Source organism: Coenobita brevimanus, chromosome 23 (genome assembly GCF_032717465.1).
Source record: "Coenobita brevimanus isolate Jiangsu-jjx chromosome 23, ASM3271746v2, whole genome shotgun sequence".
NCBI lineage: Eukaryota > Metazoa > Arthropoda > Malacostraca > Decapoda > Coenobitidae > Coenobita > Coenobita brevimanus.
This window is the reverse complement of record NC_136976.1, coordinates 50410575-50424295: the sequence shown is the minus strand read 5'-3', so window position 1 is coordinate 50424295 and position 13721 is coordinate 50410575. Positions and strand designations below refer to the sequence as shown.

The 13721-nt window shown below is 40.1% G+C and overlaps 1 protein-coding gene across 1 annotated transcript in view; it reads left to right on the top strand.

Annotated features, from left to right (window-relative positions):
* The window catches only part of LOC145392966 (uncharacterized), a 92331-nt gene extending 79356 nt beyond the window's left edge, over nucleotides 1-12975 (top strand). Inside the window, exons 4-5 of the mRNA XM_080267260.1 lie at nucleotides 8281-8435; nucleotides 10094-12975. Of these exons, the coding sequence (XP_080123386.1) occupies nucleotides 8281-8435; nucleotides 10094-10381 (443 nt within the window). The 3' untranslated portion in view covers nucleotides 10382-12975. The remainder of the gene's footprint in view (nucleotides 1-8280; nucleotides 8436-10093) is intronic.
* The last annotated feature ends 746 nt before the right edge of the window (nucleotides 12976-13721 follow it).

The window sequence follows — 13721 nt, the reverse complement described above, 5'->3', positions numbered from 1 at the left end:
GCTGTCACTGTGATCTGGGTCGAGCATTCAAGCATAAGCAGTTTGTTTTGACAGAAGTTGCTGAGATAAAGGCTTTATTTCAGTAAGAACAGCTTCCTGTATATATAAAGATGGCAAATTCAAAGTCGATTTTCTTGCGAACACTTTTTGCATTGTTTGCACATGCTGATTTCCAGGTTGCTATTTCCACAAGTGCTTAAGCAACGTGTGTATGTGTTAGTGTGAAAATTGTTCCTCCGAAGTCCAGCTGACACTGCAGTGCTGAATGTCCATCACAGACAGACAATACAATTAGCACCAAAGTTATAAAGTCCACCCTTTACATCCCCCTCGTTTGTCTCTTTCTTACCATACCTGTCCAGTTAGACTTGATCCCATAATTATTATTAACGACGCAAGGTTTTTTCCCATTACCCCATCCCCTTCCCACTCCCCATCTTCTGTACTATTTTGTCCTGTCGTTCCAGTAGTTTATTTACTTATGATCTCATTTTTACCATCCTTATCCTCTTCTACTAATTCTTGTAGTTTATGACTTAAAGGAGCTGGTGCCTTGCAAGAGCCCAACCACAGTTAGCCTCTCTTCATATGTTCTTTGCAATCCATGCTCTGTTCTATAGCATATTCAACAGCCAATAACATGGGGCAACTGGCCAACTGCAGTTATTATATTTTCTATTTTTATATTACTCTCTCTCTCTCTCGCTGACGAACTGAAACGCCCCACTCAGTGATGGATTAGGATATTTAGCGTCCAGGTGTCATTGTCCCTCCATTTCCACGCCCTCTACATACCCCCCCATCTCTCTCTCTCTCTCTCTCTGTTTTGTATATTACAACCTAAAAAACACACACACACACACACACACACACACACACACACACAAGGAAGCTCGTGTCATTGGTAGGCTGTGACTTGACAGAATAAAAGAAGGCTAGAATATTAGACTGTCTTTAATCTATATAATATCGCTGATCAGATGTTCTGTGAAACTTTTTTTTTTTTTTTTCCCAAACAATAAATGGTACATCAGCCCACTTATTTTGCCACCGTATCATTGTTTCTAATGAGTTACTTCTGTTCAACACATCACCTGCCCAGCCCCTTACAGTGTCACCTGTTTTTCCCCTCTTGCCTCTATCTCCACCTCCATGCTTTCATTCACCGCCCCCTCCCCCCATAATCACATTTCCCCACCCCTTCACACTCCACCAGCACTTGAACACATTTCCTTTTCATTATTTTTCCAAACATAATTTTATCTTCCAACACACCACTTGTCTTCATATCATAACACTCACTGGAAAAACACTATTTTGTATAATGAAAACGTACATACATTTTTCTAATGTTAGTATGTTTTATACCAGTAATACACAAAACAAAAATTAATTACTGCTGATGGCTTGTAGTTCACATTCGACTTGAGATTAGCTCCCCACCCTTTCCTCCGATCTTTTATATCCCCTTTGCGGACCGTGTGTTGTAATTATGTGTATATGTATATATATATATATATATATATATATATATATATATATATATATATCGTATACATATGTGTGTGTGTTAAGCTCAAGGTTGGAGTTCATATTCTCCATTGTGAGGAGGAGGGGGGGATTTGTGAAATGTGGCGTGGAGGGGGTCTTCATGGAATGCGAGGTTTGGTAGATGGGTGAAGTGGAGGGAACATTATTGTGTATGGTAAGAGGTGTTTGTGCAATGTGGAATACAAAGTGGACTTGAGTACTGTGGGGTGGGAGGCAGACTAGGCAGTGTAGTTTGAAAGACTGTGATAATTGTGCTGTTATTGGCATAGTATGGACTCAGAGTGCTAGGTAGACAGGTCGAGTGAAGGCTGCAAGCCTAATGGTAGGCTGTAGTACAGAATGAGGGAAGATGCTGTAGTGATGAATTATTGACTGATAATTCTTTCATATTAACATAATTATTACACTAATAATACAGAATGGAGTGACGGTGTTCCATGTGATTGATAAAGTGTGGAGTGCTGATGTAGCATGATGTAGAGCGAAGGTGCTTAATGGAAGGCAGCTGAAGCACAGTGTAGGGTAACTGAAAAGATGCCTAAGTTATGAACTAGTGTCGTGCAACTGATAAAACAAATGCAGAGATCTCTAGCTCATGAAAGTTTCGGTGTGAGATGAATATTTCATTGTGATGCTCTTTCATCCGTGGCAACATAAAAAAAAAGGCTTCAGTAATGTGAACTACTACAGTTATTCAATATTGTTCACTTAATTACTACCTCTGAAATTAATTGCTGACATGAGGTATAAAATTATATATATATATATACAGTATATGTCATCTCATCTTAGCTGTTTTGAGTGTCCACTGCCGGACCGGCCTATCCCTACCGAAGTGGGGATGATACAGCCAATGTATCTCTACCAAGTGGCTTAAGCTGTCTAGTAGAGATTGTGTGTAGGGTGAGAAGTGCTTGTAAGTGTAATTGTTGTGTTGGAGTGGCTTTGGATGTGTGTGTAGTCTGTGAACCAAGTGTAATCGGCCCGTGCAAGCCTACTGATGCAAGCATACTTTATAGTATGCGACATTGGTTCAACCATAGCACCCCTTGTCTCCACCAATGCAGTGCGTGGCTAGAAGAACGCTCCCAAAGTTTACTACCCTGGTGGGGCGCGAACCCTCTTCTTCAGTGTACAAAAACGCACACTTTACCACTGTACCACAGAGGCTCCATATATATATATATATATATATATATATATATATATATATATATATATATATATATATATATATATATTTTCTCCTTCATTCTTTCCATATATATATTTATATATTTTTTCCTTCATTCTTTCCACTTCCTTCAGCCTGTGGGTGACTTTACACTGAGTGACATGCCAAATGGTTTCCTGTGCACCAGGAAACCATTTACTATGCTGCGTGGTAACCATATAACCAAATTTTGGCGCCTGGTGGTTTAGTGGGTAATTATTGTGCTCCAGTCGGATTGAGCCGGTGAAGGTTTATATCCAAGGGGTGGTTGGGGTTGATTGCTCATATAATGCTACTCAGGGATGGGTGAGGCTGGTCACTCTCATCTTAAATGTCGGGACCAGCTGCCTAGCCCCGGGCTCCTACGCTCCTCATGGGGCAGTGTAAGATTGGATGATGGATATATATATATATATATATATATATATATATATATATATATATATATATATATATATATATATATAATATACTGTATATATATATATATATATATATATATATATATATATATATATATATATATATATATATATATATATATATATATATATATATATATATATATATATATATATATATATATATATAAAATATAATATAATATTATATATATATATATATATATATATGGCACCACATGCCCAAACCACCTCAATCTGCCACTCTTCATCACATCATCAATACACTCCAGTTCTACCCTCCCTCTCAACTCATCAGTCATAAACCAAGCCCCCCAGGCTTTGCGTTCAAGGAGGCACTACACATCCATCAAATCATTGTCATTTCTGTATGTTTGAGCCTATGGATATCTTCTTCCTTTACTGCCCAGGTCTCACTGCCATACAGCATAACACTCCTAACACATGCCACCTACAAAGATCCCACAGCACAGAGGGAGAGCTCTCTCAGTGTCCGGAAAGGCAACAGCTCCCTGAACCACTCCTTACTCCAACCACAGCTCCAGCCCTGCCTCCAGCACTTAACATGTTCGTTTTGTTTTGTTTATAAAGGCTCCAACGTTGATGTATGCATCCATCGGCCTTGGTCACCTAACAGTGGCTTCCCATGCTGCTCGATATCTGGCAGCCTCCTTTTTCAGTCCCTTATCCCTGAGGTCATGCTCAGTGACCTCATCTCAGGTCTTTTTCAGTCTACCTTTTGCAACCCTACCCCCAACGTTAATACTTCTCACTTTCTGCACCCAATTTTCATCCCCCATCCCCTCCACATTTGCAGACCATCTCAGCCTACCTGTCTTCATCACAACACCAATATACCCCAGTCCCATCCTTCCTCTTAACTCTTCTATCGTAAACCTTGCCCCCCAGACCCGCGCATTCATGGATGCACTGCACATCCACCCTGTCATCCTTTCTGTACATTTGAGTCTGTGAATATCCACTTCCATTACCACCCAGGTCTCACTACCATACAAAGTTACCCTCCTAACACATGCCGCATACAAAGATCCCTTAGCACAAAGAGAGAGCCCTCTCAGAGTCAGGAGAGGCAACAACTCCCTGAATTTCTTCCAACTATTCATCTCTCTAGCCACAGAGCTAGCTCCAGCCCCACCTCCAGCACATACCATGTCTCTCAGAAAACAAAACTCTTCTGGCAAGATCATTCCTTTTATGCCTGACAGTCTTTATATGCTCCCCCGGACATACTGCGCACATAAAATCAGCATTATCTCACATTCTCCTTCTAATACCACTACATCTCACATGCATCCTCTTAATACAAATACAGCACAAGATGGAGTTACTCCCCATACCCTTGTGGCAAACTGCACATGGCCAATGTCCCTCGGCTTTTACAGTACCACCACCAGCCCTAGATATCATGTCAGACCCTTGTGCCCCATTTTCTCTCTGCTTCCAAAATCTTTGCTTCCCTTTCATTTTCTGTAATCAATACCAAGTCATCAGCATACAACATCACCCTTGGGAGTCCATTTCTCAAGTTGCATGAGAAAGCTTCAAGGACCACAACTAACAGTAAGGGGCTCAAGACTGTCCCCTGATGCATGCCAGCATTCATGGAAAACATATCACTCAAGTATCAATGCACTCTCACCTGGGTGTGGACACCCACATACATAGCCATAACTATTCTGACCAGTCACTCCTTGATCTCAAGCTTTCTCATTGTCCACCTCACCATCTTAAGGACTTTGTCAGAGGTTTTTGTTTTCATTTTCGTTTTTGTTTTTGATGGCTCCAACATGCTTGCATGCATCGGCTGTGGTCACCTAAAGGCAGCTCTCCATGCTGCTCCATCTATGGCAGCCTCCCTGTTCAGTCCTTTAACCTTGAGGTCACTCTTAATGACCTCGTCCAAGGTCTTCTTCAGTCTACTCCTTGCAACCCCACCCCCAGTATTAATATAGCTGACTTTTTGCACCCAATTATCATCCCCCATCCTCTCCACGTGCCCAAACCACCTCCATCTGCCTTTCCTCATCACAGCACCAATACACTCAAATCCTGTCCTACATCTCAAATTTTCCATCGTAAACCTAGCCCCCCCCAGGCCTTGCACTCAGGGATGTACTGCACATCCAGCAAATCATTGTCATTTCTGTATGTTTGAGCCTGGGAATATGCTCTTCCTTTGCTGCCCAGGTCTTACTACCATACAGCATTATGCTCCTAACACCTGCTGCATACAAAGATCCCTTAGCATGTAGGGAGAGCCCTCCCAATGTCAGGAAAGGCAACAGCTCCCTGAACTTCTTCCAGCCACTTCTCACCCTAGCCACAGAGCTAGCTGTAGCCCCACCTTCAGCACATAAAATGTCTCTCAAATCTCAAAAGTCTACCACACACTCTAGAGACTCGCCAGCAAGGTCAATCGTTTCATGCTTGACAATCTCCACCTGCTTTCCCTGACACAACTCACACATAAAATCAGCAGTATCTCGCAGTCTACCTCTAATACCACTACATCTCTTATCACAAACATTGCACAAGATGGAATTATTTTCCACGTGCTTGTGGCAAATTCCACATGGCCACTCTCCCTCTTCTTTGATGGTACTGCCACCAACCCTAGATATCATCATTTTTGTTTTATCTGCATTTACTCTTAAGGCCTTGTGCCCCATACCATCTCTCCACTTCTTAAATCTTTCCTCCACCTTCCTTTTGTTCTCTCCAATAAGCACCAGATCATCAGCATACAACATCTCCCACGGGAATCCATTTCTGAAGTCATGTGAGAAGTCTTCAAGTACCATGGTAAAGAACAATTAACTCAGAACTGACCCTTGATGCACACCAACATTCACAGAAAACTCATCACTCAAATCTCCATTCACACTTACCGGGGTGTGAGCACCCACATACAGTACATGGCCAAAAGCACCCTGACCAGCCACTCCTCCATCCCAAGCTTTCTCATTGCCCACTTCACCATTTCTCTAGGGACTTTGTCAGAGGCCTTCTCTGAATCAACAGAAACAAAGTACAGTTCCCTTTTCTTTCCTATATACTGTATTTTTCCTGAAGCTGTCGAACAATGAATATGGCATTGGTGTTCCCCCTGCCTGGCGTAAGCCCAAACTGCATCTCATCAATATTCACCCTTTCTCTAATCATACCTTCTAGAACTCTCTCCTTTACCTTCATTATCTGATCTAAAATGCTTTATACCTCTATAATTTCCTCTTTCCAGGGCTTACAATTTCTCTCTTCAGCCAATCATCTGGGACAACACACTCATATATAATTGTATTCATCAAATCAGTAACTAATTCAACTCCTGTATCAGCTGAGGCCTTCAGCATTTCAGTAGTCAACCCAGACACACCTGCTGCCTTCCATATCATCATCCTATCTATTGCCCTGCTCACAGTACCAGCATCATTAAAAGGCCAAGGATCAGACACTGGATCTGCTGACAAACCTTCCCTTTTCCAGTATAACTCCTCATTCAGCATCCAGTTATAATGCTCTTTCCAGGCATCTTTAATATCCTCACTGTTCACCACAACCTTTCATTTATCATTGGTCACACACTGTTCACCAGTGATATCCTTGTTTTCCTTCTTCATCTGATTTGCCACCTTAAATACCATATTTTTCCTTTCAGCTCTATTTAGCTTATCCAGGAAAAGTATCTGACACTCAGATTTTGCCCTGTATACCTCCTTTGTAGACCTACACGTGGCTGCAAGTATTGCTCTTTGTTACCACCCCTTTTCCATTCCCGGAAAAGCCTTCTTTTCTCCTCAACTATGGCTTCTACACTCCTCTTCCCACCACCATGTTACCTTATGTCTTGGAATGCCCCTTATCTATCCACATACTGAATCAATAACTCTCAGGAGATTGTTTTTGAGAGCTCTGTACTGTTCATTAACACTTCTGTCAACAGCTCCCTGTTAGCAACAGCTGTACTCATCTTGCTACGAGTATAGAAGGTGTCCCTCACTACTTGGTTTTCAACTTCATATGTAGTACTGTATTCAATCATGCATAATATTTTACAAATTGTGGACACTTTGCGTTACTCAATAAATGTAAGTTAAGGAAGCATGACTGTGTAGTGTTTGCATCTTTCATTATGAGATCCCAGTTTTATATACAGCGCCCATTATTGTATTTAAGTGTCCTTAAATAAGCTGTATGCCCAGGTAGTCTGTCATTCTTCTTCGTGCATAGCCTCTGGTATTTTTAACATGGTGTGAATGGTATATGGGGGCATTCGTCATCTACTCGCTTGAGACATTGTGCTACTTTCATGTCACTTCAGTGTACACTTGTGACAATCTAAATGGCTTTATGTAACCCAGGAAACCCACTAACCACAGTAAATGATAACTGACAGTTTAGTGGGTTAAGGCATTCTGTGTGGATGTGGCCTATAAGGGTTTAAATGTAAGGCATGGCTAAGTTTGTTGATCACATAATGCCATTCTGGGCAAACAGCAGGTTACTCTTGCCTAAATGTCTGGACTGAGCAGCTTAGCGGCTGGTGTCTGTGATTGTGATGGAGCACAAAAGAATCAGTTTTTATTTTTTCACTGCAAAAGAAAGACCCCAAGGCTGAGAGCCTGCAAAATTTGTTCTTTCCATAGTCCTCTGGTGGCTGTATCCTGGTACTTTGAATAGTTAAAGCTTGAGTTTTGCCTATTTAAATTTAACTTGCAATGGGAGGATCAGTGTTTGCTTGGCTTAAGCCTTTGGTTTTCCATTAGTTCTCAGCCTTTATTTTACTTCATCTTCCCCTTTGAGGAAACCTCAAAATCTTCATGGCCCCCTTCACCTTTTTTCCCAAATTGCCACAAGTAATGAAGAGCAGTGTATAAAAGGAAGTTTATTGCACATTCTCTTCTGCCAAAACATTTGCTAGTAATAAAAAGTATGTTCATTTCATATCGTTACCTTCTGCAGCTTTAAACAACCAGCTCTGACCCTTTAAAACCTTTCCATGGCCCCTGTGGAGGTTATGTCCTCTTTTTTGGAACCACTGGTTTAGTCCAAGAGTGTGAACCCTCTCTCCTGCAGATATGAAGAAACACCGTGACAGTAACATAGACCAGGTGTGGTTCCGTGCAGCCACCATTGCAGTGCCTATTGCTGGTGGCTTCATTCTCATCGTGCTGGTGCTGCTGGCTGGCAAGATGTTGGCCAAGGAGAACAAGAGGCAAAGAATGGCACAGGTATGACCTCATCCAGGTACAGGTTCAATCCTCCATTCTACCACTGCTAATAGGGTGATACAGGCGGTAGGTTTTTAATCTATTCTTTTTGTCTGTCTGTATGTCCTCTGAATTACAAAAAAGTCAGAGGAGAACCATGTTGAATATTTCAAGGGATAGTCTGTTAACTCAAAGTTTTTTTGTTTTTTTTTTCCAATAAGGTGTTTTTGTTGTTCAACCTGTCTATCTGACAGAGCAGACTCATCAGCTCCAGGTAACTGCCCCTATGTCAATGGTTCCCAAACCTATGGTCGCAACCCATATGAGGGTCGCAGGGATGCTCCTAAGAGTTGCGGAATGGTTAAAAAAAAAGAAAAAGAAAAAGAAAATTTAAAAATGTTCAAAGTACAGAATAGTGCAATTATATTTACATCACAATTTATTCAGTAAACTTTACTGAATTTTACCGTAAGCTCTCCATTGCATTTTTTCCAGTAAATGTTATTGGATATAACTAAATGAAGAAACACTGAAATTATGTTCCCACCCTAAGGGTTGCAAGGCCAAAAAAATTCTGTGTTCAGGGTCGCAGCCAAAAAAGTTTAGGAAACACTGCCCTGTGAGGTTGTTCCACATGTTCCCTACACTGTTGATGTTGTGTCTGTGTCTTAGTGTGGCATATGCTGTGTGTTTCATCATGTGTTCAAGTTCTAAAAGCAGGACACGTAAGATCTGTGATTCCACCCAGCCTGAATTTAAGCTGGTAACTGAGGAGGGCTGGGTGGCATCCTGACCTAAGCCTAGCTAGGTGAGCTCAATCAGCTCTGTTTAAGGATACCTCTGATGAGGGTATGTTGGGAGGGGGCTTATACTGTAACAGTTTACTAATTGAGGTGTTTTATTGCTCTGCACATAAAGTTGAGTATAGTGTATACCATAAGTGTTTCCTCATTGTCCTAGAATGTGTGAAATGAGTATGTAGGCTTTTCTCCACTATTAGTGATAGACTTTTGGAGGTAAGATGTTTCAGAAAAGGGTTTGGTAATGTTTGTGTGGTGATTGTTGCACGTGCCGTTGTGTTGTGTCTCTGCCATGTATTGACGAGTGTTGTGTGTTAGTGCAGGCTGCCGTGTAGAATTTTGTGCCTCTTATATCAAGATTTTTTTCTTAACAGGGAGGACTTTAGTTTCAGTCAGTAAGTGAGCTATGGGAGTGGTTTTGATGGAGCTAATGGGGTTGCATAGAGTGCTGGTCTGTAAGGCATTGTAGTGAACATTAGATAGGATGGGGGCCCATGCTGGGAAGACATGGGACATTACTAATTAAATATATTTACTGTCTGTAGAGTAGGGAGAATGCTTCCTTTTGTTGCCCAAAGTCTATCTCTGTAAGTTCCCTGAATGCATTGAGTCAGAGTAATGTGTTTGCAGTGCAGATATAGTGCTGAGTCCCCTTCTCGTTTCATGTGGCTCTCATGCCTTCTTGAAGTTGTGTGCTAATGATTATGCAGTCCATTTCACTGAGCATGTAGTTGATATTTCTCTAGTGATGAAAAGTTATGTAGAGATATAATAATTATTGTCTATTACTGATTCAAAATAGAGCTCTATAATAGTATAAGGGTATTCTGCATTGCTGTATGTCACATTTTATACAGCTCAATATTCTTGTTTGTTTAGCAGGTGCTGGGAGAAAGATATCTGAAGGCTCCACTGTACCCTGTAGTGGCAGCTGCTCCTCTCCATCACCACCATCACCACCACCCTTTGTGCTACCACCCTCATTCATCCAAGACCCCAGACCTGCCTCACCTCGAATCTAGGAATGGCTACCAGGACAATCCCTCACACTACCGGCCACATGAACAACATGACAACAGCCCCGAGGAACTTAAACCACTGAACACAACAGTACTTCGAGATGAACACTGTGATCACAAGGAGTCAGATTCAATGTTACCAACCTGAGTGACTGATGGTGTTTATGTTGGTGTAGAATTAATTTCAAGCTGCTCTGGTTGCATGCACTCCTCAGGACACACAATGGGAAACACAACACAAACATGAAGCTTAATTGGAAATGATGTCGTTGAGGACCAGTTGGCTACATGTGATATTCAGCAGTCCTGAGGGAAATGGCTGCAAGTATTCAGCTTTGATAATACACATTTCTTGTCTGAGAAATGACCTACCTGATGGGCCCACATTCAATTCCTGTGAGGTTTGATTGAAACAAATGGCAGAAGTTGATACAAAGTTGCCTGTCAATGATGAGAGGTGAGCGAAGCTAGGAAAGAGGTGAGGCAGGGCTTTTGTGTCTGTAATGGTTAAAGTGTTGGCCATCTCATAATTACACACAAATACACAAATTTCACACAGACACAAACACAGATGGGCCAGAAAGTGTTGGATCTCCATGACAAGGAGATATTCAGGATATATATATATATATATATATATATATATTCCAGTGTGAAATCTGTTTTGAGATCACCATTATCTCATATGTTTCGTGTCAGAAGACCTGAGCAGGGGGGGGGGGAATAAACACAAGTGTTCACTGATGACATACCTTGTTATCCTTACTAGATACCAGTAATGCAGCCTTGATGCTGTTTTATATAACAAGTTCTAACCCAGACTACAAAAGTAATAAAAGATTAAAAAAAAAAAAAAAAAAAGAGTAGCACTCCAACTTTATATGTGTTTGAAGGATGTGTTATGGCATCAGGGGACCTATTGATGAAACCAAAGGATAATATATTTGCCAAACTTGTGTTCAGATTTTCCAGCCTTTTGATGATTATGATGAGTTGAAGTGCATTGTGGGTCTAATGTGTTTATTCTTGTACAGTTCTGTATCAATATGCATTGTTGATGCAGATATACCATGCAAATCTACTTTAATGTATACTTATTGAAGTTGACAGTGTAGGCGAGTGAGTTTCATGCACGGTGTTATTCTAAGTAACTGCTTTACATTTATTTACTGTATCACATACTGTATCTTTAATACATCTCGGAGAGTTTATTTAGAATGAAAAGACAAGCTTTTCATGAGTTTCATGAGTGTTTTGGAAAATGTACAGTCACAATCAGAAGTTCATTGACACTCCTCTGTTGGCTGTGGCAGATTTTATGTGAATGTATTTATTTTACTACAGTTTAAAGCATAAAACAAATGTGTATGAGAAGGAAGGATGCTCTGATGTTTGAGGAGGAATGAGAAATACGGAATGCAAAACATAATGCTAGCAAAGTTTATGAACTTCTGCTTGTGATATCATGTCTGTGATTTATTGCTCAAATTTGCCATCAGGATTATGAAGATACATCATGGTGTAGCTAGAAATTTGTGCTTGATCATGTACTACGTAAATTGGTTCGTTCACATACATGGAACGCTTCTATGTATGTGTTGTACTATACTGAGCTTATAGCTTACCAAGTGAAGTGTCTCAAATTCATCCATCAAAACTCCAGAAAATATTTAAAAATATCAAAGTTATTAATTTTCATCAGATCTTTACATTTATTTTTCTATACATGTTGGCTTCAGCAACACCAGTCACTGTTAATATGGGATGGAACTCTGAGTGAAAGTTGCAGTCTTCATATTAATCGTAACTACAGTTAAACTTTGTGGATTTAAGACATTTCTTAGGTCTATGAACAGCATTCAGATGTATTGTAAATTGCAAGTTGCTATGCTTGTCACAGGTATATCTTCATACAAAACTTCAACAAGTGCTTTTGCAATTCAAGTAATGGAAGTTTTTGATAATTAAGTGGTGGTCCAAATTTAAATCTCCAGTGTATATATATATATATTTCAGCTACAGAGCTGAAGGTTGAAAGAGATTCTAGTTGACTTTACGTAGGATTACTTATTTCAGTAATTTGCTGTAATTACAGTATTATTTGAAAACAGATATGCACATCCAGTAATTAACAGATATGGTGCTTTAGGGATAGTGATATGCTATATGGTATTACTGTGTCATAATTTTATATGATAACGATTGTGATTTTAAGTTGTATTGTTTAGATCTGTTGCTTTGTGATATTTTGGAAACACATGGGGTGTGCCTCTCAGGCTGTTTGTAAATACTTTTGTGTAGACACCACATTTAGGATGACCCACAGAAACCTGGAATTACTATCTGTGATATTTTGTTCTTTTTTCTAGTTACTTGTATGGTGTTCATGAGGTGCTACAGATCAGACAAAATGTTGATGTGTGTCAGACTTCCACAAAATCTCAGGATTTATAAGCTTCTATCTTCCAAAATTTTCATTATGTATTGATTAATATCAGTTAGAATATACCATTGAGAATCTTTTGCTTGATGTAGACAGAGTACCCAGATGGTGTAGTGATGTTCACTGCACCTAGCATAATTGCTCATCAGTTGCTTGCAAACCCATAACATACGGTATATGAATGAAGTGGTATTAGGTAAAAATATCAGGACTGATCAGTTAATGTTGAAGATAATATTCATTGTAAGCTGTGCCACACACACCTACACACACCTCAGTTCACTTAAAACTTATTAACTACCGCCATATAGGAAAAAATACTACAGTAGCTCTGATAAAGTACTGTGTGTGTGTATACCTGGTATAATATATATATATATATATATATATATAATATTATATCCATCCATCCATCATCCATTCCTACATTGCCCCATGAGGCACGTAGGAGCCCGGGGCTAGGCAGTTGGTCCTGACATTTAAGATGAGAGTGACCAGCCTCACTCATCCCTGAGTGGCATTAGATGAGCAATCAACTCCAACCACCACTTGGATATAAACCTTCACCGGCTCAATCCGACTGGAGTGCAGTAATTACCCACTAAACCACCAGGCACCAATATTTGGTTATATGGTTACCACCCAGCATAGTAAATGGTTTCCTGGTGTACGGGAAACCATTTGGCTTGTCACTCAGTGCAGAGTCATCCACAGGTAGAAGGAAGAGGAAAGGATGAAGTAAAGAAAGAGAGACGAGGGAGTGTCAAGTCACCCGTAGGCAGAAAGACAAGGAAAGAATGAAGGAAAGAACGACAGAAGAGGATGGAAGGAAAGAAGGATGGGGGAGAGGAAAGGGCAGACACCCGAGAGCATCACTACATCGAGTGAGTGGATGGTGAGTGCCCCCACCTACCACAGGTATATATATATATATATATATATATATATATATATATATATATTTATGTATGTGTATATATATATATATATATATATATATATATATACATATTTATGTATGTGTATATATATATATATATATATA